The sequence below is a fragment of the Coenobita brevimanus genome, chromosome 51 (genome assembly GCF_032717465.1).
Source record: "Coenobita brevimanus isolate Jiangsu-jjx chromosome 51, ASM3271746v2, whole genome shotgun sequence".
Classification (NCBI taxonomy): domain Eukaryota; kingdom Metazoa; phylum Arthropoda; class Malacostraca; order Decapoda; family Coenobitidae; genus Coenobita; species Coenobita brevimanus.
Window position 1 is genome coordinate 913,928 of NC_137004.1, and position 27,302 is coordinate 941,229.

At 42.0% G+C, this 27,302-nt stretch overlaps 1 protein-coding gene and 1 pseudogene across 1 annotated transcript; one reads left to right on the forward strand and one right to left on the reverse strand.

The window, feature by feature from the left end:
* The first annotated feature begins 1,450 nt into the window (after positions 1-1,450).
* LOC145399968 (juvenile hormone epoxide hydrolase 1-like) lies at positions 1,451-26,816 on the forward strand. The gene is made up of 9 exons (XM_080272462.1): positions 1,451-1,630; positions 6,525-6,703; positions 7,629-7,864; positions 11,881-12,013; positions 14,578-14,780; positions 15,241-15,403; positions 16,662-16,742; positions 20,027-20,131; positions 26,593-26,816. The coding sequence occupies exons 1-9, from the start codon at positions 1,451-1,453 to the stop codon at positions 26,708-26,710; spliced, it is 1,398 nt and encodes a 465-aa protein (XP_080128588.1). The 3' UTR covers positions 26,711-26,816.
* LOC145400338 (5S ribosomal RNA) lies at positions 21,457-21,554 on the reverse strand (annotated as a pseudogene).
* Positions 26,817-27,302: the final 486 nt, after the last annotated feature.

Consider the following 27,302-nt stretch of genomic DNA (forward strand, 5'->3'; position numbering starts at 1 on the left):
TACATAAAAAGGAGGTATGTGTACAAAATCTGTATAATAAATTCCACTGTGTTGTATATAGTGGAACCAGACCAATTAACCTGAGAAGCTTCGGTGACATCCATGTGCTCACTTTCCTCTGTTTGTAATCGTTTTTATTTCAGAAAGGGACCTGGAACCCCCTCCCCTCCCAAGAATCATGGGGGTCACGCTTCACAAATATCACATCGTGCAGCTTGAGCTAAGATATCAAAGCCACGTCTGTCCACCTTTTCGCATTTCTGAGTTTTTATTTGGTGAGGTGGCTGACCCAACTAAAGAATCAAGGTTGGAACACTGTGTATAGTGGAGTACCTTCGGAGTATCCAGAACTCACCTGAGAAATTTCATTCAGATCTATCACATAGCCTAGAAGGAGGTAAAGCGCTCGCGCACACACGCACACACACACACACACACACACACACACACACACACACACACACACACACACACACACACACAGGCTGAATCTCGCTCAACAGTACAGGGCGAGCTGCCGAATATGATACCCTCGTACTTCGCAGGAATAATAATAATAATAATAATAATAAGGTAACTGTGGTGCTGAAAGGGATTGTGTGCAACCCAGTAGACTTTATGAATTTGGTGGCTAACATGAGACGACTGTACCATGCTCAAGGAAAGCTTAACCCTTGAAATAATTTAGTAAATCAATGAATGAATGAATACAAAACAAAGAAAATGATAATCACCTTCTGAAGAATACAAACCTTTGCTCTGTTTCAACTTACGATGGGCGATTATAGTTTAAAGATAAATGGCAGTCTTAAAGGGAGGTAGCAACTAGGTAACTGGTGCAGATAGTATACTGACGGTGTGCAGTCAATTGAGGTATATTACAGGCCGTGGGGTAAAGAGATAATAACATGATAATTGTGGTAAATATGATAACTCAACCACGGTGCCCAAGTGGTTAATTTTGCCAACAAAGAAGCTGCCAGTAGCCTGATAGTGCCAGGGTTTGGTCAACTGGCGCCACTCGACTAAAGTGTCCATCCACCCTCTATAGGTTGGTATGTAAACTGAGCATCTAAGTAATACCTAAGGGAGACAACTGCGGCTACCTGGATGAAGTAGTTGCCTTGTAACACAGAGCAGGTGAATAACCCACAACAGGTTCAAATGCCTAAACCACGGGAAACACAGCAGCTAAGCGTCTCATGGCATCTACCCTCACCTTTACTTATTTGTGGTGCAGAACTGGTTGGTGTGGATTCTGGTGGGGTTTAAGGCGTTTAAATAGATGGATACTGTATTTAATCGAATATAGCGAGGATGATGATGATGTGTTGAAGTGTAGTATTTATGGTGCATATGAGATGCTTGAGTGATGAATCTCGCGTCAGGTATGTAGAGTAAGGAATGCTGGTGATGGTAAGAAGTTAACAAAAAGGCATTTCTGGTGCAGATGGGGCTGGTGAAGAAAATTGTGTTCGCTGTGGTGGTGGGGATGGTGGCGCGGAAGGTGTGGCAGCTACAGGAGGAGCCCCCACTGCCCACGATGGACCCGAACCCCTGGTGGGGGCCTGGACCCTGGCAGCAGGAGGACACAGCCATCAGGGAGTTCCAGATCAATATTTCCGAGACGGTAATTAACACTCTTCATTAACCCCTGATAGCCTATACGATAACATTATATTTTCATTTTACAGTTTGTTTGTATTTATTTTGCATGAAACCTCTTTTAGTGGAAAGGTTCGATGCACGGTTTATTGTGCTTGTCATATCGATGGCATATACTGTGAGAGGCGGCCTTGATTAGACAACCCCCAAGTATCACTGTTCCTTCTTAGTAATAACACGTCTTCCAACAACAATCAACCCTCCTTCATTCTGTCATACCCTGTCCTAAACCGGTATCATGGCTATGGCTCCAGTTATCTCTTTTATATTCGCTCCGATTTTAACTCTGCTAACCTTTTCAGTGTGGTGATATCTTTTCAGTTGAATCATAGAGCCCAATGACAGTTTTTATTCAGCTTAGAAAAGGCATTACTGAAGGTGTGATGTTTATGGTATCAGCCCCTTGACAACTAGACGTCATCCGTAAATTAAATAATATCGTCTAACAACAGCGGAGATAAAACAGATTTGCTGGCTGAAGTGCTGGGAGACAAACCCATGGGAGGAACATGCTCATATAAGTTTCTGATGAGCCTGTGACGAGGGAAGGAAGGTTTGGTAACTACCTTTTTAATTATTATTATTATTATTATTATTGATGGAGTGTGTGGTGAGATGCTGAAGCATGGGGGAGAGATAGTAGTAGAATGGATGTGGAAGATGTGCAGATTGGCCTGGGAGGAAGGTAGAGTCCCGGAGGATTGGAAGTCAGGTATAATTATTCCCTTGTACGAAGGAAAAGGGGAAAAAGAAGTGTGTGGTAGTCATAGGGGCATTTGTCTTCTTAGTATAATAGGAAAAGTGTATGGTAGGATACTTATAGACAGAGTTAGAGAAAGAACAGAGAAATTAGTTGGAGAAGAACAGGGAGGCTTTAGGAAGGGAAGAGGTTGTGTAGATCAGATATTCATTCTTAGATCTTTAGTGGAAAAGTTTCTAGAGAAGGGAAAGAAGTTGTATGCGGCTTTCATGGATTTGGAGAAAGCATATGACAGGGTGGATAGACAAGGATTGTGGAAAGTGTTAAGAATATATGGAGTAGATGGGAAGTTGTTGAATGCTGTGAAGAGTATGTACGATGGTGCGAAGGCTGCAGTGCGTGTGGATGGTGAACTAAGTGAATTTTTCTCTTTGAAAGTTGGGTTGAAACAGGGATGTGTCATGTCTCCATGGTTGTTCAATCTGTACATGGATGGGGTAATAAAAGAGGTACAAGGTAGGGTAGTGGATGTTGGAGTGGCCCTGGTGAGAGAGGATAGTGTTTGGAAACTCCCTGTACTGTTGTTTGCAGATGATACTGTGTTGTTGAGTGAAGATGAAGGGGAGCTGCAATGCTTGGTGGATGAGTTTGAGAGAGTGTGTAAGAAACGGAACCTAAAGGTGAATGTAGAGAAGAGTAAAGTGATGGTCTTTGAGAGAGGTGAAGTCAGTGAATGTATAGCGAGGTTGGATGGTGAGGAATTGGAAAATGTGAGTACGTTTAAGTATTTGGGTAGTGTGATGAGTAAGAATGGAGGTTTGGAGGGTGAAGTGCTTGAAAGGGTACAGCAGGGAAGAAAGGTTGCTGGTTCCTTGAAAGCAGTGATAAGAAACAGGGAAGTGAGCATGGAAGTAAAAAAGTTACTACATGACAGTATTGTGATACCAACTCTAACGTACGGAAGTGAAGCTTGGACGTTGTTGGAAGGACACAAGTCAAGAGTGAGAGCAGTGGAAATGAGTTATTTAAGAGGAGCCTGTGGAGTCACGTGGAGAGACAGGCTGACGAATGAGGATATAAAGGAGCGTTGTGGTGTTGATGTGGATGTGATAGGAAGCGTTGTGAGGAACACACTGAGGTGGTTTGGCCATGTGGAGAGGATGGAGGGTGAAAGACTGACGAAGAGAGTGTATGTGAGTGAGGTGGAGGGTGGAAGAGGGAGGGGGAGACCGAGGATGAGATGGAGGGATGGGGTGGAGAGGTATATGAGAGAGGGGGGTGTGAGTTGGGAGCAGGGTAGTGAAATGGCGGGGGACAGGGCGACTTGGAGGCGATTTGTTTGTGGCCACCCCAAACGGGATTGAGGCGTCTGGCAATAGATAGATAGATAGATTATTATTATTGCTATTTTATTTGCCTTATGAAAGACCTTCTCTTTATGCAAGGAAGCAGAAACAAAAGGCCAGAAACCTGCAAGATTGTTCCTTTCAAGAAAAAAATAAAAAAACAAAAAAGAGAGGGAAATTCATTGTCACCTGTGAGCAGTTAATGGCGGCAACATCTAACCCACGCAGATCTCCTAAGCCCAATACAGTCGCCCGAAGACAGCAAGAATCTAAATAACAAAGTCGTGTCTGTCCGTGCGTTTGGTCGTTTATTTTACGAGAACGGTAATAGATCTATCTATCTATCTATTGCCAGACGCCTCAATCCCGTTTGGGGTGGCCACAAACAAATCGCCTCCAAGTCGCCCTGTCCCCCGCCATTTCACTGCCCTGCTCCCAACTCACACTCCCCTCTCTCATATACCTCTCCGCCCCATCCCTCCATCTCATCCTCGGCCTCCCCCTCCCTCTTCCCCCCTCCACCTCACTCACATACACTCTCTTCGTCAGTCTTTCACCCTCCATCCTCTCCACATGGCCAAACCACCTCAGTGTGTTTCTCATAACGACCTAATTTTTTTTACATTAGGTCGTGGTAAGTCCAGGGTGTACCAGAATTCTAAAAAATTCTGGAGATCGCGCACGACGCAACGGAGTGAAATTGTCGGAAATCGGGACAAGCGAAAATGTCTGTGCGTTCGTTCGTTAGTTTGTTTCACGATAACGGTAATAGATATCCACCTAATTCTTTTTGCATTGTGTCGGGGTAAATCCAGGGGGTGCCAGAGAGAGAGAAAAAAAAGCGATCACGATTGACGCGACGACACGAAACTGTCGGAAATCGCTACACCCAAAAATATGCGAATATCTTTTTTCCACTTTTTGATCAGAACTGATCATTATGGGCTCGATAATGGTGTAGAGACAAAGATAAAGGTATTTGCAAACATTTTGTAATGGAATAGCTACTAGTTAGTCCCACAAATTTTCGTAGGGAAGCACTAGAATAATAGAAGACTCGGGCTGCAAGTGCTGAAAGTCAGACATGCATGAAACACTTATGCTCGGTGGTCAGAGCAACTGTTTCTAGAGAACCACTGATGATGAAAATGGATGTACTGGCTTAACTTCTCTCTCTCTCTCTCTCTCTCTCTCTCTCTCTCTCTCTCTCTCTCTCTCTCTTCTGCTCCAAGACGTTGTTGTATGTAAATTCTTGCTACCATTAGACAATTTTTTAACTTGGGCTTTTCAAAATGGAAAAGTTCGAAATAGCCGACATGAGTACTCGGGAGGTCATCTAAGCTTCAAAAAGTAACCCAGTAGAAGCAGGTAGTTAAAAAAACAATGTCCTCTGCGTGAAAGACTTTTGAAACAAAAGCACAAATTTCTGACGTCATAATTATGACGTGGGATAAAACGATGAGGTGTCTCGCTGGTGTGTTTCGTGACTCTTTATTTTCATATCGTGCTATTGCCCTGAATCCCCTCACTATGATGGTGTCTTATATTTTACTAGCAAGGGTACCCGGCGTTGCTGGGCCAAAAGGTGAACACTCTAATCCTACTTGTTCTAGTTCAGTCTTTCTTTCTACTCCAGAAAGACCATGTACACTCTGCCAGAAAAGCTCGCGACCGTGTACCTAGTATGTTTGTGTCAACTCAGCAGGTAACACTGTGTGGGGGAGGAGTTAGCGTTTGTGGAACATAGTAGAATGACTTAACTGTTAAGTAAATAGCCACTAATATAACAGTTAACGTTTATCCCAGCTCAGTTAACACAAACATACTAGGTATATGGTCGCGAACTTTTCTGGCCAAGTGCACCTATTATGCTTTTGATGAGGGATGCTAAGAGGTCCAGGAACTTTCTGTTTAAGCTTTTGCGGACTAACGGACAGTACTTGTGACCCAGATCTGAATTTTGAACCCCCTAAAACCTTTCCTTGGGGGAAGCAGCCTAGGTATATAGATAGATAGACCCTTACTCCCCTTTAATAAGTGAATGCGTATGATCAAAGAATGGGAAAAAGGAAAAAAAATAAATAAATGAAGGAGAACTATCAACAGAGCGCCAGCTGGAAAAACTTATATATTTGTTCATTGACTGAGTCTTCGAAGTGTTCAAACCTTTATCTGTTTCGTAATTTTCAGTTTTTAGTTTCATTCATTCATCCATTGCCAGACGCCATGTATCCCAAACGGGGTGGCCAAGGGCTTAGAGTTAATTGTTTTACAGGGAGGGGCACTAATCCTCCACCAACCCCACTTGACACGTTATTAGTACTGGAATTTAATTAGGAAGGTATAACCAGACAGGCAGGCTGACAGGTTGACAAATAAACAGTTCAGTCAACAACAGCGTCTGTCCAACAGCGTCATAAAAGGGCAAAAATAAAAACGGGGGGAGGGTTATATGCAACTTGACATCAGTTACTTCCCGGTATGGTGGTTGTTCCCATCCCCCTTGTCTCTTTCTCCTGTGTGATTGACACTAACTGCGCCTTACCTCCCTGTCTAGTATTCTCCACTGAGACATGCCCTTCACGTTTCCCGTCTTTCCACCTAAATTCATCCCCACCCCACCCCCACCCGCATACAGTCCACACCTCCCAACGTGTCTCTCCTACTGTGAACCACCCCTTCCCCCCCCGATACACACACACACACACACACACACACACACACACACACACAATTCTCACCTGCGCAACTAACCCCTGCCACAATAATCCTTCCACCCAGACAAACACTGGCCTATCTCCTTTCCATATCAGGATATACAGGACATGGAGACCCGCTTGGCGCTGCCCCTGAGGTTGACGCCGGGCCTCGAGAAAGCCCACTTCACCTACGGCATCAACGCAGAGACCCTGACCTCCATCATCGACCACTGGCGCAACAGCTATGACTGGCGCCAGAGGGAGGCCAGGCTTAATCAGTATAAGCACTTCAAGTAAGGCAGGGATTGTCTTAACCTGTGCTGGATTCTTTTTTCTCTCAGTATCCTGATATTTTAGCCCACTATTTCTCCAGCTTCAAAACAACACGCACTTTAAGAAGGGGGTATATTATTGCCTTGTTTCTTGAATTTCTTAGCCCATGACATCGCAAGAGCAGACCAATAAATAAAAATAAGTAGGCTATTTCAAATAAGGGTCGATGAACTATTCTTCAGTGGTGAATGCATGTATGAATGGAACTTTTCTGCATTACCCGCTTCTTTTCTTTCTATCTTTGTTTGAAAAAAACAAAGATAAACTTCCGTGGACGTTAATCAGTTTAAATGTTTGAGGGAACACTCATACTGCGAATTTATGTTGTATTAATTTCTGTATCATCTACTTTGACTATGAATTAAGGTAGATTTTCTGAATAGGTGTATATTGGAAAGATGTGCTTTAGTCGGAAGTAGTTTACTGTCCGACTTGCTGTCTGTCTGTGTACCTCTTGCCAGACCCTCAGTGCTAGAATTCAGTTCGACTGGCCTCAGCAACAACCCTTTTATCACTGCTTGCAGCCCATTGAAGTCTCCCTTTTTGTCTTTAACCTCTTCACTCCCACGAAGTCTTTTGTAATTTAATCTTACTGTTTCTATTCAGCTTAAGAATTTTCCTGGTAGTGAAGGGGTTAATAAAGGCTGTATCCAGATTTTCCAGTTCGAAAAGTCAATCCTATTTTGAGTAAAATTGTTCGGAGAAGGCAAGAATTAAAAGAGGATCTCCTTCTGAGGGAATGAAACTACTTTTCCGACACAGCTCACCATAACTATCTCCTGACAATCCAAGCCGCCTTCCTCCATGTCTTAAAAAAAAAAACTCACCACTACTGCGTCCTTGAGATCCAGGTGGCATTCTCTCATACCTCTTCCCAACCTCCAGAACGCGCATCGAAGGGCTGGATATCCACTTCCTTCGTGCGAGTGCCAACGTGGGTAACAACAAGGACGTGAAGGTGCTTCCTCTGATGCTGATCCACGGGTGGCCGGGCTCTGTGGTGGAGTTCTACAGGATCCTGCCCCTCCTCACCACCCCGCAGCCAGGCAGTGCTGTGGTCTTCGAGGTCATCTGTCCATCCTTACCAGGATATGGTTTCTCTCAGGGATCTGCAAAGCAAGGTACTTATCTTTATATTTCCTTTATATATATATATATATATATATATATATATATATATATAGATGTGGCAGCATCTCTTGAAGCGACCAGGTATTTCAGTCACTCTCTAAGGATTTTGATATGCAAGGTGCTTCACTCCAACAGACTTTACCAACACCCCATGTGACTCAACTGTTGCTCCCATATCACTGAGGACGTTTGTACTATTTTTACCCCTGTCAGTAAGACCATCAGGTGGTAGAAGGAACGGAAAGCAATAGGTATCATGAAAGTAACCCTTTTACCAGACGTCCCGTCTTCTAAAGGTAATATAATTACCAGGCAGTACTAAAAATAAATGATAATAGTCATCGTACTCAAGGGATAATCTTTTCAGTACGATGGAGCCATCTTCACTTCCTAACGAACACAATGAGACGGTTACTTTCACTTTAGAGAAGATCCCTTTTGGTGACAATAAGTCACCATTAACCTCTTCAGTATGTCGATGTCTTTGCATTCCACTCGTGTTACCATCAGACAGTTTTATTTAGCAAAAACGGGACCTCTCACAGCGATGAGGTTAGTGGAAATCTTTCCTTATGCAGAATGATAAGTTACAATATGCTGCTGGATCGGCTAAACACCGCTGCAGAGGAGGCCTCGAAGCTACCTGGCCATTGCAGGTCCTAGAGATATCAGCCATTGCCGTATCCACCTAATAGGTCAGGATGTGAGAATCCCAAAGGAAACATCAAAAGTTTGTGGTGGCCTCTTATTTTTTAGACCTGCATTGGCGACATGGCTTCGAGGCTTCCAATTATAGACGTGCTTAACTGTCCCATTAATATATTGCGGTTAATGGAGATGGTTTTCACCCCTACCGTACAAGAAGTATCTCCTACACTGAATAAAATCATCTGATGATAGCAAGAGCAATATACAGAAGACATCATCGCGCTGAAAAGATTGTCTTATAGTATGGTGATGCTTCTTTAAATTTGTTCTAGTATACTTTGGATAATTTTTGTCAGCTTTTGGGAAAGGGGGTAGTCACAAAGTTGATCAGGTTTCTTAGTACAATGATATTTCTCCATCTGTTTAGATGCGGGAGCATCTCCAGTAACAGCCCTGTCCGTCAGTCACTCCCTGTTTTTTCTCTACATTGGCTTTAGTGACTCCATATTAAAACTTTGGTGGTCCTCCATCTATCCAGTAGGCTACTTCTGTACGTGTTTATTATTTGCCAGCGCAACATTTTATTCAGCTTTTGAAAGTAGCCCACCGTTATGAGGAGTCAACCGTCACTGTGATCGTCGCTCATAGGAATTATATTCTTGCTGACACTCACCAGGAGGAGGTTGCTAGCGAACAATATGTGAAAAGGTTTTTTTTTTTTTTTTTTAATCCACGTTAGTCGGACTTCGGCAAAGGAACATCGGTTAACAGCATGGGACTGCCCTGCAGGGACGGTGGCCTACCTGCAGTTGATGGATTTTCTCATCCGGACAGATCGGAGACTATTCAGCAACAACAAGCTCAATCTATTTAATCCATGACAAATATATTAATCTGCCGCTGGCTAGGAGCGTCCTGTTGACGGACGGACGCGAATTGATGCCGGGCTGGGACAGGGAGCAGTTTGTCGTTTGGAATTTCGGTTAAGTGGTCGTAGGGGGTTTTCTATAAGTCACACCAACATGTTATAAAATCACACCAACTAATATCATCACACCGGTCTTGATGAATATAATATTGGCATGTTCTGTATTCAGTATGGACGGTGGTTATTACACCTAAGAGGTGGTATTTGTGTGTAAACCACTCTTTATGCGTACGAGCAGTGCTGGGCTTAACAAATTGTCCAATCTATTCTTAAACTTATATAAAAACCTTTCCCCCACACCTCATTAATACCCCCTCTGGCGCTCCACGCACCATTCCTAAAAAAATACAATATTTCAAAACAAATTAGTCCGTTTTTGTCGTTGTCATTTCACTCAGAGTCAGTAAGTTACAACAGAAAGAATGACGCACACACACTGTACAGACGCACAGAGATTCACTGCATGCATCATGTTACACAGGAGGAACCAAGAGACACTTTCAGCTTTACACCTTCATGAACCATTCCCACTCTGTTGATTGCTACTTAGCTGTTGAAAATGAAACCACAAATTACAGGTAAAATGCTACCACAGTTTATTGTAACTAATTTCAACCACAACTCTCCTCAGGTAATCGCAGTATCCATTAGGTACATTCCCAGCTGGCATACGGAAGAACCCATGGATCAGTTCTTGGGCAGGTCCGACTCTTGCACATTTTAGGTTCTGCCTTTGTTCCTCCTCAACCAGCGGTGTAAATGGGAACCTGGATGTAACAAACGTTTGGTACGGGTCGCGGGTTGGGGTCTGGCCTCGGCCTCAGTGCCACATTTTCAAGGTCTCGATTTGATCTCGACTTCGGCTCCTAGCGTGGCTCTGGCCTCTACCTTGGCCTCGAGGACAAGTGAAAATTCTGAAGGACTGGTGATAGTTCCGAGGCCATATTCACTTGATTCGAGAGGTACTGTAGATCCCCAAACACACACACACACACACACACACACACACACACACACACACACACACACACACACACACACACACACACACACACACACACACACACATCTTACTCTCACCTTACTTCTCTTCCTCCCTCTCTCCTGTCTCCCACTTTTCCAGCTCTGCTATCCTTGTCTTATTCTTGTACATTAGTCACACTGTTACTGGAGCCACCAACCACCGGGTCAACTGCAGTTATCCTCTTGTCTTAAATTCTTATCCTCTCTGCCTCAAACTCACGAATATAAGATGAGGATAACTACATGATTGCCAGTCCCCCTTCTTTTTTCTTTTTTTTTTTTTTGTCTCTACGTGTGAAAGTGGGCCTTAGTGTACGCAGGTGTATGGTAACAATATGAAAAATTACGAAATGTGGTCATGAGCCGTTTCCTTTGGTTTTCGATGCGCTGGTCTTATTTCCAGATTTATAATACCCGATGACAGAATCTACCTGGTGTGACGTCAAGTGCAGATCACCTCTTATGTAATTACTGCCACATATTCCTTGGTCTGGGTTCAGGATAACTCTTTCCCACTACACACTTTTTCTCCGCCTCGATATTCTCTACTCTCTTCTTCCCGTCTCCCTGCTCTCCGTTGTGTGTGTGTGTGTGTGTGTGTGTGTGTGTGGAGAGAGAGAGTTAATACGGACCATACCTCACCTGTCTTTCCACCACCACCTGTCTCCCTCATCTGCTGACAGTCTTTTCGTCCTTCTTCCTTTCTCCTATTCTCTAGTTCACTCTTCGTTTCCTACTTTGCTTTCACCTTATACTAATTTTATCCTCTCTAGTCTCATCATCATTGTCATGTTACTCCTCTCTCTCTCTCTCTCTCTCTGATGTGGTACTTACATTTACCAGTATTTGCGTACTGTCTTTCAAGAAAACCATTACACAAGGAAACATAACATTAACCCGTGCGTAGTTATCTGGTAATTTTGACATCCATGTCTTTGCCCTGATTAACTTTCCTGTACTTGACTTCATCTACTTTCTGTCTGTCGTTTCCTGACCACCTGACTCTAACCTTACGTGCTTTTGTTTACCTTACCTTTGGATAAGAATGCCTTGTTTATTTCAGAACAGTACCTGAGCCTCGGCTGTCTATTTTTATTGCTAGAAAATTATATTTTTCCCCAAAATTTTTACCTTTCGATTCAAAAGAAGACAAGATAAGCTTTAATTTAGGCGATCTGTTGTGTTTTTCCCAAATGATCTAAGATTATCAAATAACTATAGCTTGATCACAGTGTTTCTTAGGCATCAAGAGGCCTCTCATGATAAGGCCCCCAGTCCTAATACAAGACCTTAGTCCCATGTCTAACGGATAGTATTCTAGGGGAAACTGGATGTAGCAAAACTGATTGTTTGCCTTTGTGTCCTTGTACCGTCAATGAACAGTAACCTAAGCCTTCGTCTTCTAAGGTCTTGGCCACCTAGAGACAGCGCAGATCTTCCTGAAGCTGATGAAGAGGCTTGGCTACGACAAGTTCTACCTGCAGGGGGGTGACTGGGGGGCCTTCATTGCCACTGGCATGGCCACCATGTACCCAGAGAAGTCAGTAGTGCCCCTCGTATAGAAGTAAATTTTATGTTGTATCAAACCAAGTAAGTGAAGTCTTTCATGCATCGACAGAAGTTACTCGAGTCCATTAAGCTGAGTTTTTCATCAGAGTAGTGGTAGACACTGCTGGGTTGGCTCCTACGCGATCATTAGCCTTACCAAACAACATCCTTCCTAACTCCCAAACACAGAAGCATTAAATATGCGTAGGCATTTAGCATTGATCTTCGACTTCTTTCTGTACCAAACCAACCCCCTAAGTGCCTAAATCATAAAGCTAAAACACAATCGGCTAAAAACCCCGATTTCCCCATATTCTTTCTCTCGTTCTTTCTTTCTTTCTTCTCCAAGAACGGCCTACCTCCATAATGACACAGCTGATCACACTGATATTTGCACAAAAGGGTTTTTTCTGCACTAGGTATGATACGTGACAGATATTGGCCGAAAAGGTCAGGAATCTTAGGCAGGGAAATGGTTAGCTTTTAGAGTTTTTATTCAACTTAGGCTAAATTTACTGGAAGGGGTGAAGGTCAGGCAAGGGTGAGGTGATTCAGTTTTGAGAACAGTCGGTCAAATCTATAGGTCACAGGACAGCATCAGAGCTTCGGGCCTGTAACTCAGTAAGTTTTTCATTAGATCTGAATCAAACTCAGTGGAAAAATTTAAGATTAGCCAAGGATAAAAGAATTCTGTTTTGAGAGAAACAGGCCAGAGGGCAAGGTCACAGGACAAGGTAAACTTCAACACTTTTGATCCAGTTTGAACCAGACTTAGTGAGGGAGCTGAGGGTCACACAAGGATGAAGTATTTCAAGTTTGAAAATAACCAGTCAAAGGCCAAGGTCACAGGCAGAATCAAAAGTTTGAACTTAGACTAACTGTTAGAGGCGCGTTAGAGGACGCCGGCTCCCTGCAGTTAAGTGGGGCTGTACAGTTTTTGTGCTTATTTTATTTGTTCTCACTTTTATCAGACGATTTTATCTACTGTACATCTAATTTAGTAGGGCTGTCTAGTGGGGATGAAGTTAATGAATGTTGTATCTAACTTCTCCATTGTGAACTGTCTCCTTTTAAGTTACATAAATTCGTTTGGAGATTTCTTTTTTTAAAGTAAGAAGTCGTCACTGTATTGGAGGGGGTTAACACCGCCAACCAGGCGATTGTATTAAGTTTGGAGGAGATTTTTTGAAGCTAGGGGTTACGTAATATAATTTTATTCAGTCTCTTCATCACTAGCGATTCTTCCAAAGTTGAATAAAATTGTTTGACTGTAGTCTGATAAATGGACAAGACGTTATAACAATGCAGGGGTTAATGTGGATTCGTTTTCTCAAGAGCTGCTAAACCATTTACGACGATGAGATTTTTCTATGACTTCTGGTCATCTAGAGACAGTTTTGTTCTGCCATAGAAGGGCCTCTGTCACTAAGGATGTTATGCTCTGGAATAAGTCGTTCAGTACGTGGAATCTTTTACCAGCTGAATATAATCGTCTTGCAGTAGCGATCATAAATCAGAAGATACCGTCATATTTCAGAGGTCAGTGTGTATTATTTTTCATTTACACATATATACTCATATAGTTCACATAAACACTTGCACATATACTACAAAATGAGGCCCTATTATTTTGTACAGTCTTACCTCTGTTCGTGACCCTGCAATAACTGGTGGACACAGTTGTCTAGTTAGGTAGTTTTAATGATAATCACGATACGATGATTTCAAGAGAATAGGTCTGGAGTCAAACGGCTAAAAGAATTCATTCATCCATCCATCCATCCATCATCCAATCCTACATTTCCCCATGAGGAGCGTAGGAGCCCGGGGCTAGGCAAGTTGGTACTGACATTTAAGATGAAAGTGACCAACCTCACTCATCCCAGAGTGGCATTACGTGGGCAATAAACCCCAACCATCCCTTGGATATAAACCTTCACCGGCTCAATCCGATTGTAGTGCCATAATTACCCACTAAACCACCAGGCGCCAAAATTTGGTTATATGGTTACCACCCAGCTTAGTAAATGGTTTCCTGGTGTACAGGAAACCATTTGGCTTGTCACTCAGTGTAGAGTCACCCACAGTCACCACAGGAAGAGGAAAGAATGAAGGAAAGAAAGACAGAAGAGGAAGTGAAAAGTCACCCGTAGGCAAAAGGACAAGGAAAGAATGAAGGAAAGAAAGACAGAAGAGGATGAAAGGAAAGAAGGATGGAGGAGAGGAAAGGGCAGATACCCGAGAGCAGCACTACATCGAGTGAGTGGATGGCGAGCGCTAAAATATTAAAGCCTTTTATTATCAGCATGTTCTATAAAACTGGCTCTCATCGCATTAGCTTCACTTTGTTGGTCTGCGGCACCAGTCGAAGTAACGAGCATGTGCCTTTCCCATTGGTTAAAATCTCTAACATGTGATACCAGTCGTGTAATGCCATAAAAGGAGAAGACTAGCCACCTACCGTGAAATGTTCTGGATTACGGTAGCGAAGCCTAAAGACCCTACACTTGGGAAATGGTTGTTACTATTATTTTTTTTTTTTTACTCCAATGTCAGCGTGTTGGGGGCGCACTTAAACATGATCAACACCGAGACCCCCGGAATGTACCTGAAGATGTTCCTGGGTGCGGTGTTGCCGTCAGGGTTGGTGGTGGACAAGGAGGACGAGCACAAGATTTACCCCTTATCCCGGTTGTACTCACTCATCCTTCGAGAGACAGGTTATCTTCATATTCAGGCATCCAAACCTGACACCATTGGTAAGTACTTAAATTATGTTTTTGGTGTTTCAGGAACAAGGTTCCTTCATACCATCAATACGGCGACGTCAGTTTAAGTAATTTTGTGTTACCTTCATACAGTTTTATTCAGCGTAGGAGACTTTTCAATATAGACACGTTAAATGTGGCCATCATTAACCCCCTTCAATTCCAGCTGAATAAGTGTTTCTTAAGCTGAATAAGTGTATGACGGCACCAAGAACACATTGAAAACAAAATCATCAGACCGAAGGGGAAAATTCGTATTTTTTATTCTTTGCAGGTTTTTTATTTTATTTTAACTACCGCCAGATAATTTTATTTTTCGTTTTTCATCGGCTGTAATAAACTTTGCATTTTATGGCCTATTGTATAGCCTACTGAACTCAGAAGAAAATGGTGTACCGACTGCATGTTATATCATGGTGACTTATAACTTGTATGTATTCCTTTCCCATAGGCGCCGCTCTAGACCAGCATCCCGTGAGCCTGGCCGCCTATTTCCTGGAGAAGTTCAGCACTCTGACGCGCGAGAGTTTCACCAAACTGCCTGACGGTGGTCTCCTGCAGGAAGACTTCCCCATCCCTCTTGACGACATCCTTGACAACATCTGTCTCTACTGGTAACTTCAGAGGACATTGCAGATCACTTGGGTGGCTGTTTTCCTGCCGACAGTATTTCCTGTGTTGGAGCTGGAGAGAACAGAACGATATTTAGGGGGAAAGTAAAGACAGTGTGCACTTCACCTTACGCCTTCAGCCCAATGACGTGTTGTGTATAAATCCCTGCTACTCCCTTCCCTCCCCCCCGCCATCGCCACACACACACACACACACACACACACACACACACACACACACACACACACACACACACACACACACACACACACACACACACACGATATTATTCAGCTTAGGGGAAAGTTTCCAGGCTGGAACCAATCCTCAAACTGTTGACTAAAATCGCCTGTGGTAATAAGAACAATACAAAAAAAGACGTCATTGTACTGATAGTGTTTATGGTCTGGGCATTAAATCTAGTACTAGGATGTATAAAGGAAAATTCTGGGTATTAAAGCTAGTGGTACGGTATTTGTATGTTGCATCTAAACGTATCAGAGAGAAGCACTGTCTTCAGATATAAACTTTTTCATATATAAATCACATTTTTGTTAGCTCCAGTGGCCCATTCGTCATTCATTCAGATGCATCATTAGTTTTGAATTATTTTGCTTATTAAGATTTCATTTCAATATTCACATGATGAAACTGATTGGACAGTTGGTTAATAATGTCATGTAGCCTACTCTGGGTGAGGTATTGAGGACATCAGAATAATATCACAATGTTATGGCTCTGTAAATATCACACAAAAGTAATAATTCTTCGTCTTGGTCAACTGTTTCCTCTAGGCAAGACATATGTGATTAAAGCCATAACACATATCGCCGGTTATATTAGCCCGCTTCATAAATTTAAAAGCTGCCCATTTATAATAGTTTTCGTCTGTATTCAGAAAAATAAAAACGAAGTATACAGTTAATCAAATTCACGGCGACTTCCAGAAACTGTTATCTGTTAAGCAAACACTAAAAGCGTTATTATCGACATTAGCAGCGGATTAATTTTGATGTGTTATACTGTTGGCATGTTGTTAAAGCTTCATTGATATTAATAATTTTCGAAAGAATTTATGGCAAGAACAATATGAACTTCTTGTCTGATCTGGAAGATTGTACTTTCAGCCGCCTATACAATTGAGAATCGCCGAGCTCTAACAGGGATGAGTTTTGCGGCACAAATTCCTTATAGTAGCAGAAGAGTCTGCCCCATCGCATTACCACTTTGTTATAATAATCACATATTATCTGATTTCAGGTTCACGAAATCAGGCACTACATCTGCTCGCTTCTACTCAGAGAATCTTGGTTACTCTTTCATCACCAAGAGTCTTGATAGGTGAGTGAATGGATTATGATGCCAAAGAAAAATAGTTTAGCCATGGAGCATAAAACAAACATGACTGCTGGATCAAAGGACGTGTACTGTACACTTAGAAGAGATAAATGTGTGTAATTCAGTCATGACACTAAAGATTTACTGTTTCCCACATTCTAGGTGGCAGTTAGCAGAGAAGTATGGGAATGCTGACCGTAAGACAACGAGGTTGATCATTTCGTTATTATAGTTTCAGCTGCTTCATCAGTAAATCACTGTTAATATTTTAAACTAATCTCACACAACACTCGTTGACATAAAAATTTCCATGCTAATACCATTACACCAGTCCTGAATGAAAGTGCTTTTGTTTGTTTTAATAACGGTGGTTTGGTGCTAGCACCCATGCTGTGAGATGCGATAGTGCTAGACATCAGAAAACGAACTGTTCGGTCTTTGCTTAGTCATACACATGAACAGTTGTAACAAACAATCACTTATTAGCACTTCTGAGCTGTCAGTCCAGAGGTGAGGCCATCCAAAGATAAGAAACCAGCCTACGCCTTGGTACATTTTAGGATTGAATAACCTCCAGTCGTCTTTTGCAGTCAGAGATAACGTATAGTGCATAGCAGATCCATCCATCTGACTTGTGCAGTCTGACCATTAGATTACAAGAAGTTAAGTCAGAGATAAGATTAATAAATGATGTATTGACATATCTCCTTGCCTAAGTGTTCTCTCAGAGTGGCCGCAGCAAGCCTCTGTGACTAACAATTTATTGCCGTCGCCACCCGACCTTCTCAGTCGTCCTCCTTCATGTGCTCATCCACGTCATCCTCCGACTTAGTTCGCAGTGCTCTCCCGATTGTCTCACCATCATCTCTCAGAGTCCAATCCATCAACCATCCTCACCTTGGTTGGGCCCTACATGGAATCGAACATTTGAGGGGCTGCATGAAAAACGCGTTCTCTCTCTCTCTCTCTCTCTCTCTCTCTCTCTCTCTCTCTCTCTCTCTCTCTCTCTCTCTCTCTCTCACACACACACACACACACACACACACACACACACACACACACACACACAAACAAAGGGTAGGATGGCTGTAAAGACCTACATCATCCAGTTAGTCATTTCCGTGATGTGGACAAACTCTTCACAGAAATCCCAGCATAGTAAATCAGTCCTACAATACATGCAAGTCAACGAAGAGAAAAGACGGGATTTCGAAGTGGTAACTCGACAACAGACCATATTTTATTATTCGGGTGACTAAGAAGACTTCAAAATACATGAAACCTTTGTGTATGGCATTTGTTGATTACGAGAAAGTATCTGATTCAGTAACGACAGCTGAAGATAAACTTGTTTAAAGTGCTAAAAGATGTCTATAGTACAGCCATTATAAAACTCCATAAGGATAGCCAGTAATTATCAGTAAAGAAAGGTGTTAGTTTGAAACGGCTGCAGTGACAGAAACAACTTGGGGACAAGGTGTAGAAGAAATTTGTCAAAGAGCTAGAGGATATCTATAGTATCACCAACATGAAACTCCTTTAAGAAAACCAGAAAATACTACTAAGGAGAGGTGTTGGATAAGGAGACGCAATTTTACCAAAGTTATTCATAGCGTACACTGAGGACGTCTTCAGAAATTTAGATGAGGATGAAAAAATAATAAACGGTTAGCGACTGAACAGTTGGATTTGCAGACGACATAATACTTTTCAGTGAATCAGAGAATTTACTACAAGAAATGATAGCCGATCTGAATATGAATGAGACGAAAATTATCTTTAATCGTTATGTCAACTCCTCCCATTAAAAACAGATGAAGAGCTAGAACGTGTTAACTACATTAACTTAGGCAGTTCTGGCAGACCCATCCCATGAGAGTGAAATCAAGCAAACAACAGGACTGGGATATGAGAGCTTTTGGCACACTAAGTAACTGCATGCAAGATAAGCAATGAGCGTCGTGTTGAAAGAAACAGTTATAAATTCCAAGAGTGGAGTCAAAAAAAAAAAAAAAAAAATGGAACGTTAACTTAGGAGTGTTCACAGAGGTGACAGGATATTAGAAGTCACATGAAGAGATAAAACGAGAGCTTTTCGGAAAAGAGAACAAATGAAACTAGTAGAGGATATAATCTAAGATGAAAAGCAAAATGGATGTGGCAGGTCATGTCCTTCGTAGAATGGACAGCCGACGGACAAGCAGGATCACGGAGTGGCAACACAGAGATGGTGTGAGAGAAAGGCAGACAGAGAACTTAGATGGCGAGATGAGATTTGATGATTTGCTGGGAATGGATGGAACAGCCTAACAGCCAGTATATCAGCTTAAAAAATAATGAGAGAAGACTTTTTCCTGCAGCAGACTGACTCTGGCTGCTGCTGCTGCTGCTGATGATGATGATGATGGTATGATGAATAGGGTGTCCTTAACGTATTAGACCCCAGGGTTCCTGCGTATGGGGTTTTGCTGGAAGAGAATTCAGCGTGCCACCCTTCGCCTTGCTGGTCACTGCCGCGAAGTTCATAAATCCAGAGCTTGGGGCATCGCCTTTAAGTTCCGAAAATGCCTACTTCCGTCCTGTCTAATGAACACGTTCTCACCCTGTCGAAGTTCTCATGATAACATATTCAGATTCACAGTTACGCACACTAGCACTCCAGAAGAATACATTTCCACCTCGGGGGCGGGTCACTCTCCAGTGACGGGAAGTGTGACAGTCAGTCCCGTGGGTCAATTGGCCTTCAAGGGCCACAACACGGCTTCAGTATGTATTCAGCTGTTCGCCTGTGTCTGGCGTGTGTAAATAGGCCGTTATAAGTCGTTGGTTAATACACTGTACACTGTCCTAACCATCTCAGTACATTGCACTTAACTCTCGACTGCTAGGATTTCTCTCAGCTGAGCACAATCATCTGGAGGTAACCTAAATAAAACACTTCAGTCTGTACACAGCAGAGTAAGGGTTGACTGAGATTGCCTTTAGTCCCTTTACTGCTAGGATTTCCCTTGCCTGAACAAAATCTTCTAGTATTAAACCAAATATAGAACCTGAATGTGTCCATTAATTCCGAGAAGATTTTCTTTTCAGCTAGTCTACGTCCACTTTTGTCACTAAACCCCGTTAACCCGGGAGATGCATACATTTTTTTCTTTACGCCTGCTCCCTCCGAACGATATATTATTTAGCTTTGGGGGAGACTTTTCGAACAGGGCTAGAGGTAGCCTTCACAAACCCCTTCAGGATTGGCTGTGTTTTTACCGTCACTGTTTTTCTATTGTTTACAGAATCCCGTGCCGTGTTCCCGTTGGGCTGACCGCCTTCCCCAACGAGCTGCTGAACCTACCCAGGTGCCTCGCCGCCCACAAGTACTACGACATCGTCACCTACACGTGAGAATCTTTCACACATACCTTTCACTCCAAATACCAATTACACATTCAGTGCAGTGACGTACTATCCTGTGTCATTCTTACCATTCAAAGCAGTTTTACCAAATTAAGGAAGACTTTTCGACCCGTAGGAAGGTAAATGCAGCGTTCATTTATCTCTGCACGACACGAGTGTTTCCCTAAGCTAAATTAAATCGTCTGGTAGCAAGAAGAATGAAATACAGATGACCTCCTCAGACTGAAGGAATCCATATTCTTGCCAGATTAGAGGTTCAGGAGCACCTCTTTCTTCGCAGTTAATTTCTGAATTTGGCAGATTGGCCACTTCCAGACAAGGACATGCGTTTGACGGCATTCTTGTCATCTCCAGACCATTTCATTCATCTTAGGGAAACAGAGCAGAAAGGGTTATATACAGCCATCATTAACCCTTTCATTATGAGAGATATTTCCTAAAGTGAATAAAATCATATGGATTCAGCAGGATGCAAGAATAAACTCAAAACAGTTGTCCACCGCAAAGAAGGATTTGATATTGTCTCTTTCGCTGTTTATTCAGGCTTTGTTAATATCACAAGGACATAAGTACTGTTTACGCGAACTTTAAGATGCAAATTTTTAAAATATCGCTGACTAAGATGCGCCTCAAAGCTCACAAAAATACTCTCCTAGTACCTAGCACAATGTCAGTCGATCTCTTGTATCATACCAGCACAGGAGTCCGTCTGTGGCTGGGGACATCTCACCAACTTAATTTCCCATGGATCTATTTTCACATCATATACATATATATATATATATATATATATATATATATATATATATATATATATATATATATATAAATATATATACATATATATATGGGGGAGGCGGTGGCTCAATCGGTAGAGAGTTGGCCTGCAGTCCTAATGGACCCGGGTTCAAATCCCGCTGGGGCACGGAACAGTTTAAGGATTTGAATTTCGTAAAATCAGACTTTAGTGATCTACCAGAAGACCCGCCGACATGTCGTAAAAATACCCCCGCTAATACCAATACACCACTCCTATATAAGACAGCCCTAGCATGTATTCAGTATGGACGGTGGGTGTTAGCGCCGAAGTGGTGACATGTAGAGGTGTGCGGTACGCAGGAGGACTACTGGGCCTTGAAAGCAGGCTGTGAAGCCTATGTCCAGAGTCGGTCACATTATATATCCATCCATCCATTGCCAGACGCCATGTATCCCAAACGGGGTGGTCAAGGGCTTAGAGTTAATTGTTTTACAGGGAGGGGCACTAATCCTCCACCAACCCCACTTGACACGTAGGGATGCCAACAGCATCTGGTGTTCCCTGGCGGTCACCCATCCAAGTACTAACCAGACCCAACGTTGCTTAACTTCGCTGATCGGACGGGAAGCGGTGTACTCAACGTGGCAATATATATATATATATATATATATATATATATATATATATATATTTGTCGGTAGACAGATGCATCAGATGCATAGATAGATAAAATACCGTATAGTATATAACATATATTATTTTTTTAATAATCGCCGAAATGGGAATCGTCCATACGGCAATCGTCTTGCTGGGAAACGTCTTAAGGATGACAAAATCAGTTAAAAATAGTACGATGGTCCGGACGGAAATAATCCAAGTGGCAAAAAACCCTCTGATACACTCAGTTAGTCAGCCACTCGCATTCCACTCTTTCCGTATGACTGAACCACCTAAAAGTTGTTTTAGTTGTTCCACTTCATGAACATCTACATCACATTCTATAGCAATCCGTTCATTTGTCCATCTGCACCTTCATGCAATCCAGAGGTGCTTCTGAAGTACTTTGATTCAACAGCTCTTACTCTTAATTACTATCCCTCAAGCATCATACGCTTCGCTACTGTACGTTAGAGTTTGAGTCAGCACACTACCATATAATGTTGCTTTATTCGCTACCACATCCACATCATTATATCTTGCTACTATTCTCTGTACGAATACTCCTGTCACTTCCCTTCCTTATTGTTCTCCTTTCCTAATGTCATTTAGTTTAGTATACAATATTGTCAGTATACCTGAATTAACTAACATGCCCTATTTCTGTCATTTATTTTAACTGCATTTAATCTCTGAGCCCCTTTTAAACAACACAGCTTTTATTCTTCCTGCATTTAATTTAAATTTACCTCTTTCCCACACATTATTGCTCGTTGCCTATGTGATATCACCAGTCATAATGGGAATTAGTGTGTTCATACTGTGAAGAACAACACAACAGTTCTTCTACCTTAACATGGCGCAGATTTTCATCTTTTTGCTGCCTAGTTCCTTACCCTCAGTGGCAATGGCTCTGTACCCTTCCCACTGCACTATTTCGTAACTAGCATCATTATTCCACTATTACAACTAACCATTCAAATGGGAAGGTGGTAGTTTTAGGTCGTGTTAATCTCTTGTTGCAGCTTAGCATTCAAGATAGAGGTAATGACGATTTTAGGTCAAGGTAAAATGGTCACCGTATACTGCTGATTTTACTAAGCACTAACATTAATGCCAGCATTACACTGGCCAGGTCCACGGAAGTTCTGTACTAAGTTCAAGTATGCTGTTGTTACAATGTATAATGTATAGATCAACAGAGGATGTTAAAGAAGTGATATACTTTGGACAGCTATGACTGGCACTAGTCGAACAGGGCGGTATTCCCAAGATGGATAGAAAGCTGGTGACAGGGAGAGCTGGAGCTCCCATTCCATCAAACCTAGGGACTAGTTTGTGACCATCCCCATTTGTTGAACTTTTTCAGTGTTTCAGTAACACCGAGAGCAGACCAACATACTCTGCTATACAATTTCCTCTAACAGTCATCACCAATCTATATGCACATTACACACCACACTTCCAACTCTAAATTCAGGGAAAATGGCATCTCAACATCCAGCCTCGGAGTCCCTCTCTCGGTGACGACCAAGTGAGATGCATGGAACCATTTTCTGACAGTCTATTAATTTCTGCAATTTTTGCGGCCTTTCCTCTACTCTTCTCGCTGTTGAACACCATCTCTCTACCTCTAAACTTCATCTTCACTTCCCCACTGAGTCTCATCTGTCTGAGGCTACTGATGGCAAACCCTTCTCTGTAAAATTCTGCTTCCTCTATACTCACTTCAAAGCCAAGTTGACTGTCGTGTGTATGAGGAAGTCAGCCAGAACGTCCCTGTACTAGAACTTGACTCTTCCGAAATTGATCCACTTAAGCTACTGACTAGATACGTAAAATCCATCCCAGACAATTTACCAACAAAGCTCTTGGTGCAGATGGAATTCCTCCAATTATTTTGAAAAGGTGTTCCCCAGAACTTGCTACTGTACTAGCTAAATTATTCAGACTATGCATACGTACTTCTTCATTCCCTATTTCTTGGAAGGAAGCCAAAATTCATCCAGTTCCGAAGAAATGAAGTTCATCTGATCCCTCTGATTACAGACCAATTACTATCATATATTCTCTTGATAAAGTATTTGAGATTGTAATTAATAAACACATAGTTAAACATCTTGAATCCAACAACTTAATTAGAGCTAGTCACTATGGTTTTCGCCACGAAAAATCCACCGTTGATATACTCAGTCTTCTGACTCATACCATCCATCAGTCAACTGACCAACATGGAGAAACTCACGCAGTAGCCCTTGATATTTCTAAAGCTTTGGGTAGAGTGTGACACCGTTCCATGCTGTCCAAACACCCTTGCTAGGGCCTATCACCTTTTGTTCCTCTGACTTCCTCATATCTCAGTGACAGAAAGATAAGCGTAAAAGTAGATGAAGTATATATGTTCAAATTTCCACTCAATTAATGCCAGTGTGCCACAGGGATCAGATTTGGCTCCAATCCTATTCCTAATTCATAATAACATGCCTAAAGGCCGCCTTCGGTGGCCTCTGCTCAGTGTTAAGTTACTTCCTATCATCAGTCAGAAATGAGTCAAAACTCGGGAACTGGTGGCCCGATTGGACTGGAAATTGTTTTATTCTTCAGGTTAGAGCATTTTAATGGTACCTTGCTCAAACAAAAATTGCACTACATGTGCTGGTTTTTGCTGTGTTACGGTAACAAACATATCAACAATCTATCTATCTTTCTATATACCCAGGCTGCTTCCCCCAAGAAAAGGGAGGTAGCCGAGACAGGATGACACACTCCCCATTTACTCATCCATTCAAACATTCATTCGCATCTTAGCCCTAAAGGGGAGAACTGGCAGATCCTCACCGCACCACACCGCACAAGGGTCAACTGCGCAATGCAATCAGTGACATCTGCAGCAGGGCCCGACAGCAGAGCTGGTGTACCCCTGCCACATCATAACAGACCCATCCCCTTACCCGCACCTGACCTGACTAGCTAATCAGACCAAATGCGGGAGAATATCCCCTCAGGGCTGCGTCATCACATATTCATTCACAATTTCTCTCCATTTATTTCTGTCACGCACAGCCACTCTTCCTTGCTCAACAGACATCCCTCTCGCATCCAGTGCTCTTTTTACACTGTCCATCCATCCTATTCGTGGTCTTCCTCTCAGCCTTACACCTCTCACATCAGATCTAGTTATCTTTTTCACCAGTCGCTCATTATCCATTCTCTCCATATGCCCAAACCATCGCAACACCCTCTGCTCAACACTACCAGCCATCTCCCGAACAACTCCAGTTCTCCTTCGCACTTCATCATTTCGCACTCGATCCATACGCGTCACTCCACACATACTCCTCAGACACCTCATCTCCATTACATTCAAACTTTTCCTCTCTGCTACACCCATATTCCATGTTTCAGCCCCATATAACGCAGCCGCTACCACAACACCCTCATATAGCCTTCTCTTTACATCCATTCTAAGCGAACGACATCTAAACACTTTTTTCATTCCTCCCAGCACCTTTCCTACTTCATTTACTCTAAACTTCACTTCTGCTTCTATTCTTCCATCCACAGCAACATGTGACCCTAGATATTTAAAACACTCTACCTCCTCAAGCAACTCGCCATTCAAAACTATATTCATCCCCCTACCATCTACCAACCTCGTACACTTCATCACTTTAATCTTATTCTCATTTACTTTCATTTTCCTCCTTTCACACTCCCTTCCCAACTCCTCTACCAACTGTCTCAATCTCTTCTCTGAATCAGCCACCAGTGCAGTATCATCTGCAAACAGCAGCTGCTTCAGATTCCACTCTCCACCATCAACATTCACCAGACTCAGACCTCCACCTAAAACTCTTGCATTCACCTCCCTTACAACATCATCCATGTAAATATTAAACAACCAAGCCGACATCACACATCCTTGTCGCAGGCCCACTCTTACGGGAAACCAATCACTCACAGCATTTCCCACTCTTACACACGCTCTACTATTTACATAAAAATTTTCACCCTTTTTAATAACCTACCATCAAGTCCATACGATCTTAAAACAGTCCACAAAGCCTCCCTATCAGTTCTATCATACGCTTTCTCTAAATCCATGAATGCCCAAAACACATCCTTGTCTTTCTCTAAATACTTTTCACACACTTGTCTCACAACAAACTAACAAAAATACAGAAATTGGATCATTATAATATAGTTGATCACTTATCTGTCATCCATCATTCCATCCATTCATATGCAAATGACCCAACACTTCACAGTTCAATCACACTCAAACACCCATTGACAGAGTTATATATCACTAACTCACAAGTCACAACTCAGTACAGCGATTTCCATAGATCAAAACCTATCTAGGATCACTGAATGGGGATACAATATCATTCTCTCATTTAATGCTAGGAAAAAAAAAAAAAAAAAAAAAACTAACAGACATATTGCATGATTCCTCTACTACCTTCCTTGTTACTAATATTCCCATCTCTAAAAGCATTGAAATTCTCGGTGTTTCAATTAACAATGCCCTCAACTGGACGTTGCAATACCTCTCTTTCGTTTCCATTATATAAATAATTTATTTAATACAGTACATAGGATGGTGAAATGGACAGGCTGACATTGTTTACTGCACTAGCTCGATTTACTTTCGATTGCTTATATATATATATATATATATATATATATATATATATATATATATATATATATATATATATATATATATATATATATATATATAATATATATATATATATAATATATATATATATATATATATATATATATATATATATATATATATATATAATTTATTATGATAGGCATCAAAGGTTTTATCGATTATGAATATTAATTAGGGTACAAATGCCGTGTAAGGTTTACAGTGTAGCATACAATAGATGTCCCTGTCAGTAAGCAGGGGCCTGAAGGCGTTACACAATGGCAATAGTGTAACACATTATTCACTGTTGACTTTTCACTGGATCAATTTATGTCACCTAATGGAGCTGATTTCTACAGAGACCAACCCTCTGGTGGACACTTCGCTGCCATGGAGGAGCCGGAGTTGCTGGCCGCTGACGTGCATAGGTTCATTAACACGCTGCTCACCAGAACGAAACCACCCTCACCCAAATAATAATGCTGCTGACCTGCTGTAAACTTGTGTTACCTTCTATTAAAAATACTATGGAAAATGATTAGTAAAATTTGTTATACATTGGCCACAGGCTGGTTAATTTCTATTTCAATCACTCATTCGGCCAAAAATCTTTAAAATTAATCTGCGTTTTTCACAGGAGACAAGCTCATCCCAAGTAGGCCTACTATGTAAAAGAAATCAAGCATTCTATTGACCTCTGTGAACCCCACTATTCTAAACTTGCTGATGTACTTTACCGTGGATCCAGCATAATGATGGCTTCATACTGATTAATACAACACGTACAAATGCAGTTTGGAATGTAATAAAAACATACGACTGTTAAGGTTGATGTTCATAAAACTTAACTTTTTCATTTATCATTCTCTCTCCTCCCACTTTCCACCGACCAACCGGTGTTACATGACGCATAAGGACATCATCATCATCACCACTATTATCAATCCATATCTTACACAACAGAAGAGTTTCAAGCAGTTGCGTGTCGAGGGCAAGACTGAGAACTGAACCAAGAGATGTGTGGATTTAACACACTCAGGCCTGTATGATTTTTTTCGCAGCCAAAGAA